This window comes from Arvicola amphibius, chromosome 4 (assembly GCF_903992535.2).
Source record: "Arvicola amphibius chromosome 4, mArvAmp1.2, whole genome shotgun sequence".
NCBI classification, from domain to species: domain Eukaryota; kingdom Metazoa; phylum Chordata; class Mammalia; order Rodentia; family Cricetidae; genus Arvicola; species Arvicola amphibius.
Genome location: NC_052050.1, coordinates 26,501,230 through 26,507,809, shown reverse-complemented (window position 1 = coordinate 26,507,809; position 6,580 = coordinate 26,501,230). Strand labels below are relative to the sequence as shown.

The 6,580-nt window shown below is 55.9% G+C and overlaps 1 protein-coding gene across 1 annotated transcript; it reads left to right on the top strand.

The window, feature by feature from the left end:
* The first annotated feature begins 2,972 nt into the window (after positions 1-2,972).
* Positions 2,973-6,323, top strand: Dlx3 (distal-less homeobox 3). The gene is made up of 3 exons (XM_038329165.1): positions 2,973-3,297; positions 4,339-4,529; positions 5,976-6,323. The coding sequence occupies exons 1-3, from the start codon at positions 2,973-2,975 to the stop codon at positions 6,321-6,323; spliced, it is 864 nt and encodes a 287-aa protein (XP_038185093.1).
* Positions 6,324-6,580: the final 257 nt, after the last annotated feature.

Here is a 6,580-nt window from a genome sequence, read left to right as displayed (position 1 = left end):
ATAATGGTGAACGGGGTAGGCAGTCCCCAGCATGCCGTCCAACAGGGAACAAGGTGCTACCCATACACCATCAAACAAGTATTTAAATAATGTTTCTGCTGGAGAGATGGCTCAGTGGTTAAGAGCACTGGTTGCCCGTTCCTGATGGATCTGGGTTCAATTCCCAGCACTCACGTGGTGGTTTATAATTGTCTATAACTCCAGTTTCGGAGGATCCAACACCCTCACGCTCACATACATGCAAACAAAAAAACTAATGTACATAAAATTTAAAATAAATTCTAAAAAATACTTTAAAAAATAATGCCGAGGCAGGTAGTGGTGGCGCACGCCTTTAATCCCAGCTCTGGGGAGGCAGAGGCAGGCAGATTTCTGTGAGTTCAAAGGCCAGCCTGGTCCACAGAGTGAGTTCCAGGACAGTCAAGGCTACACTGAGAAACCCTGTTCCTCCTCTTCTTCCTCCTCCTCCTACCACCAGACAGGATCTCTCTACACAACCCGGAAGTCCTGGAACTCTCCACGCACACCAGGCTGGCCTTGAACTCACAGAGATTCAGCAGTCTCTGCTAATGTTAAAGGCGTGCACCACCACGCCCGGCCTTAAATGCCTCTTGACGCTGCTGATGTTGTGATTTCAGTCCATTTCTAGAATACAACAGACCTTAGAAATTACCCTAAAATAACTCACTACAACCTCAAGGCTCCTGTGCTCACTCACGTTTTGCTCAGGAGCCAGGCCCAGGTGGGGTGAGGAGAGATTAGGGCGTCTTTGAATCACCTGTCACCCCCAAATGAATGAACGAACCCACGAGAAAGGGTTTGCCCGACGCTGTCCCTTCCCTGTGGGCAGCTGGGGGCTCCAAAGCAGGCCCTGCCCGCCGCCCCCGCTCTCATCCTGGGAGGGGAACCGGCAGCCCAGTGCCCTTCCTGCCCCCAACGCCCCGGGCTCCTTGGGCGCCCTCTTGGCAGAAGAACAGAGGGCATCCAGAGCGGGTGGCAACTCGCCCCGCCACGAGCTCGCAGCGGCGGGCGATAGGAGCTGGGGGGACGCTCAGATAGACAGACAGATAGCGCTCCCCTCGCCCGCCCCCGCCCCCACCTTTCCCACGCGGCGGCCTCCCCTGGCGGCCCAGGCCAGGCGGTCACCTCCTCCTGTCCCTGAGCCCCGACGTAGGCCCTCTGCTCCTCCAAGCCCAGGTTTTTCCAGGCTCAGCATCCTGTGATAGGGTCTGGCGTTGGAAAGCCCCACCGAGCCCCCTACACACTCTATACAGAATAAGACCCCTTGGCTCTCTGCGGGCTAGTTCTACTGAGCCTTTAAGACAGACTGCAGAACCCAGAAGCAACCACAAGGTGGCGTGCTGGCACTGTGTGTGTCCTCCACACGGTGCGTCCTGGTTAGTTAGCAAGGCAAGGAGACAATGCCAGGTTAAGGAAGGCGGGGTTGGGTGGCGATGAGGGACGGGGGGGGGGGGGCGGTGTTAATAATTGAAATTGGGAAAAGCCTTCTTTCTCTCTAGGATTAGGTTGGGGAGCAGAAGTGGGATGCAGTAGAGAAATGGGTTTGGCACCTGGAACCTCTTACCTGGGAACCGGCTTTGAGAGCCAGACAGGGTTAGGAGACGGGGGTTGGCGATTGCTCCAGCGCGAGAGGCCACTTCATCAGGGTCTTCGTGGAGGGAAGAACCTGAGTGGCCTGCCTTGGCTCTTAACTCTTGGAGCTAGATGGATGTGAGCGATCTATGCACACTCGGGCATGCACAACTGACCGTGGTAGTTCACAATCCTACACTCCCATTGCTTTACACTACACACACAGACACACTCTCCCTCACAGGCACTCTTGCATGCATGGCAGACCTTTGGAATTCTGTGGAACATATAAAATCCTCTATCCTTAACCCCTAACGAAGTCCGCCCTCCCAAGGGCTTTCCCATATTGTGTGGAACCTGCCCCCAGACCAACTTAAGTCCGCAGAAAGACTACTGCCTCACAGCTCTCTCAGCTCCACCTGGCCCATCTCTGAAACTGCACACATATAGTCTGGGCTACCTCCATTCTCTAGAGCAGCCCCTAAATCCATACAATACAGTCTCGCTCCAGTGGAAACTCTCAAGTTCAACTTAGCACTTTTGCAGGCCAGGATGCTTTTGCTTGGCGAGACTCTTCTTTTATAATTTTAAAAATTACATTTCATGACTGCAGTGTCATAAAGATAATATATTAATGTGCTCAAACTTTTTTTCAACATGGAAGTTCTTTTCCATTTTTTTTCGAATTTTAAAAGCGGTCAAAATATTTTCGTGGACCCTGGGTCTTTGCCACTTTTTCTGTCTGTCATTTGCATAGTACACACGTACATCACCAAGGACCACCTCCTTCCACAAATACCCAATGGACAAGTTCCCCTCCTTCCTCATCTCACCTAAGCCCACCCCTAGCCACGAAAACAGAGGGGGCTCTGCTCAACCAACCCCTCCACACAACCCCCCGCTTCAGAGGATTTTTCTGGGCTTGAGCACAGGAGAAACGTGGTGGTGGTGGTCTCTCAGTGTGTGTGTGTGTGTGTGTGTGTGTGTGTGTGTGTGTGTGCATTTGGGGTAACAACAAAGAGGGTTGGGGAGCCAGTGAGAAAGCGCGAGCATGTTTTGCCTCGAAGGCAAGACTTGCAGCCAATCAGCGCGCAGGAGCCTCCCTCTGCGACTCAACATTGAGTCTATAACCGGCTGGCCGGGCGGAGCTGGCAGCATTTGACTGTGGCTTGGGACGCGGAGAGAGGCACGCAGCGACTGACCGACAGCCGGCAATGGTCTAAGCGCCCTTCGGCAACCCCCTCCCCCAGACGCGACCAGGCCCTGCCCTCGCCCTCTGGACACACATCCCACCTGGGCTCCTCCGCCTACCCGGCGTTCCTGTCCGCCCGCTTCCGCGCTCCTCGGAGGAGGCCTGGGGAGCTGCGGCGCCCGCCAGCATGAGCGGCTCCTTCGATCGCAAGCTCAGCAGCATCCTCACCGACATCTCCAGCTCGCTCAGCTGCCATGCGGGCTCCAAGGACTCGCCTACCCTGCCCGAGTCTTCAGTCACTGACCTGGGCTATTACAGCGCTCCTCAGCACGACTACTACTCGGGCCAGCCCTATGGTCAGACGGTGAACCCCTACACCTACCACCACCAGTTCAATCTCAATGGGCTCGCTGGCACCGGTGCTTACTCGCCCAAGTCGGAATATACCTACGGGGGCTCCTACAGGCAGTATGGAGCGTACCGGGAGCAGCCGCTGCCTGCCCAGGACCCAGGTGAGGACGCTGGGGTTGTGGAGAGGGTGTGAGACGCTGGAAGGTCCCCAAGCGAGAAGTCTGGGGATGGGCGCTGAAATCTAGGGAAGCCTCGAGGGTAAGAATTAGAAGAGTTTGAATGAGGTGTGTTAGATGACCCCCAGAGAGGATAGGCGACACTATGTGCGGCATTATGCGCCGGGTTCTCCTGGAGATTCCGGGGAGGCTGGGGACACAGAGAGCGCGTTCTGGGTGATAGGGGAAAGCTTCGATGCTGCTGTCCTGCGGACACTTGAGCCGGCAGCTCGCGATGGCTTGAGAGCTCGAGGGGAGTCGGCTCCGGGGGCCCTTCCTCTGGACGCCGTCTCCGGAGACCCCGAGTAGCGAAGGGCACGTGAAGACCCAAAGTCACAGAAATGGAGGGAGGAGAGACTGAGAAGTAGAGATGCGGAAAGAGAGAGGTGGGGATAGAGAGAAACAAATATGGGGAGGACAGTAAGGAAAAGCACGGAAGAAAGCAGAGGAAAGGAAGAAAGGGAAGGAAAAAAGAAAGAAAAAGAAGAGAAAGGAAGTCCGGAGGGGGAGGAAGAAAAAGAAAACAGAGAAAGGAAAAAAATTGAGAGAATGCCTGCACGATCCTTGCATTTTTTCTGAAGCAAATTATCCTCAAATAGGAAGCTTATTAAAAGGGAATGGGCGGACTGGAAGGAGTGAGAGACGCCACCGCCGGTTAAGTGGGTTACTAGAGGACGGCCCGCAGACGAGAAGCTGAGCCGGGAATGCGTTCTGAGCGAAGCCGCGCGGCTCTCGCCCAGTCGCTTGCTGGCGCCGGAGCCGGCGCTCCGGGGCCGGGGTGCGGAGCTGGGAGCGCCGAGTCGTGGGCGGCCGCCGCCGGTCCGGCTGGGTCGCCGCGGTTCCCTCCCTGGGCGAGGGCGGCACAACGCTTCTCCAAAGAAGTCCCGGGGAGATCAGTGGGTCGGAGGGTGCGGCGTTCGACAGAGGGGGATCTTGGAGAGTGCGGGGTCGCAGGTCGAGGCTAAGCTGGTGCGTTCCTCCTTGCAGTGTCGGTGAAAGAGGAGCCGGAAGCCGAGGTACGCATGGTGAACGGCAAACCCAAGAAGGTCCGAAAGCCGCGCACCATCTACTCCAGCTATCAGCTGGCTGCCCTGCAGCGCCGTTTCCAGAAAGCCCAGTATCTGGCCTTGCCCGAGCGCGCCGAGCTAGCTGCACAGCTGGGCCTCACACAAACACAGGTTAGTACTGAAAGCTCCAGAGTCCCTGAAGGCAGATGGGAGCGTGAGCGACCGGGGTACCTGTGAGCCTGGCTGGGCCTTTAAGTACCCCCCAACACCTGCCTCTCAGCAGATTGCAGCGACTCTTGCCTGTGGGTTGAGCGACTCGAAAAGTCTCAGGGTTTGTTGAAAGGTTTACAGTAATGAGTATAGATGGGTGCAGTGTGCATCCTTGTGAACTTATGCAACTGTGTGTGTTTGTCACAGAGAGGTGTCCTCCCCTGCACCCCAGAACTCCCAGCTCCCAAGGCCCTCAGCAATGTTACAGGACACAGGAATCCGTGGGGGGGGGGGCAGACAGGAGACGTGCCAGGAAAATGTAAGAGTGAGGGAGGTCCTTTAAGGGTCATTTTGCCAACAGAAGGCAAGTATCTGTGCTGGAGCACCAGCTAGCGCATACACCAAAATGTACGCTTGGGTCCTGCTTGGCATCCAAATGCCTCTTCCCAAAGTCAGGCCGAGAGGTTCCCCAAACAAAATGACATAGAGTCAAAAAGTGGGAGTCTTCCGCCACCCCATTACCCTGCCCCTAAACACCAAGAAGTCTCACTGCTCTGGGGAGGAATGTTGGGTGCCTGGCTCTCTACAGGTGTTGACAGACTGGCCTTGGTTGCGGCTGGGCTGCGTGGGGCCTGGTCCATCGGGGATCTGGGTCACCTGGGGAAGAGCTGATTCATTGTTTGTGCCAGTCATGGGGTGGAGAGAGGCAGGCAGAGGGGGAGATATCCCAGGGGAAATTTAGGAACTCAGGTTCACCTGCTCCCGAGTCCCTGGGTCACCCCCAATACCCAACCAGAGCCCCCGAGAACCCTATGTGTGAATGGGGGTGTTCATGTTGTGGGTGCTTATCTGGGTGTATCTGCCTGCATTTATAGCTTTACCGTCTGGTGGCTGTGTGAGGCTGTGAGTGGGTATGTCGCTGAGTATGGAGATACCTGTGTGGGTGTGCATTTGTCGCTGTGTATCTGTGAACCTCAGCTTAGGGCCTCTGATGTGGGCAAAATACCACAAACTGCCCAGGTCTCACTAGGGTGCCTGTTTATTGAGGGTTTGCTGTATAGTAGACCATTTCAGTATTCTTTGTGTCTTAACTTTCTTGAGCCTTACAGTGACCCTTTGAGATAGGTGATAGTGTTGTCAAGGTCCCCATTTTGCAATGAAAGGAAGGTGAGGCCAGAGAGGTTAAGTAATCTGCTTAAGGTCGCACTTCGGAAGTGGCAGACGGGACCAGTAGAATGTTCCAAGCCGCAGTTCTTTTCCAACTGGAAAGAAAGACGCTGGCTTGGGAGAGGAGGCCCTGGAGTTTTTGCCTAGTTTCCCCTAGAGGCTGGGTACTGGGCTCCCTGTGGGGTTTCCTTTTGGCATCCCAGAGAGGCTAACTACTTGTTCTTTTCTTATTCTGTCCAGGTGAAAATCTGGTTCCAGAACCGCCGCTCCAAGTTCAAAAAGCTCTACAAGAACGGGGAGGTGCCGCTGGAGCACAGCCCTAACAACAGCGACTCCATGGCCTGCAACTCTCCGCCGTCACCCGCCCTCTGGGACACGTCTTCCCATTCCACTCCAGCCCCTACCCGCAACCAACTGCCCCCACCGCTCCCGTACAGTGCTTCCCCCAACTACCTGGACGACCCCACCAACTCCTGGTACCACGCACAGAACCTCAGCGGACCCCACTTACAGCAACAGCCACCTCAGCCGGCTACCCTGCACCATGCCTCCCCGGGGCCCCCACCTAACCCTGGGGCTGTGTACTGAGCACCCACCTGGCCTGAGCCCCACCCCCCACGAAGGACCCCCCCCCAGGACCAGGCAGAAGGTGCCCTATCCTAGCGACACTCAGGAATCATCCAGGGGCACAGGGGAAAGACTCCCTTCCACCTCCCTTGTCCCTTCCAGGGACCCAAGAACCTCCAGATGAGATATGCATGGACCAAGGATGCCCCCCAAACCAACCTCCCTACTCCTGCTTAGACTGGGGTGCCCTTCAGATATCGAGGCATTTCGCTCCGGTG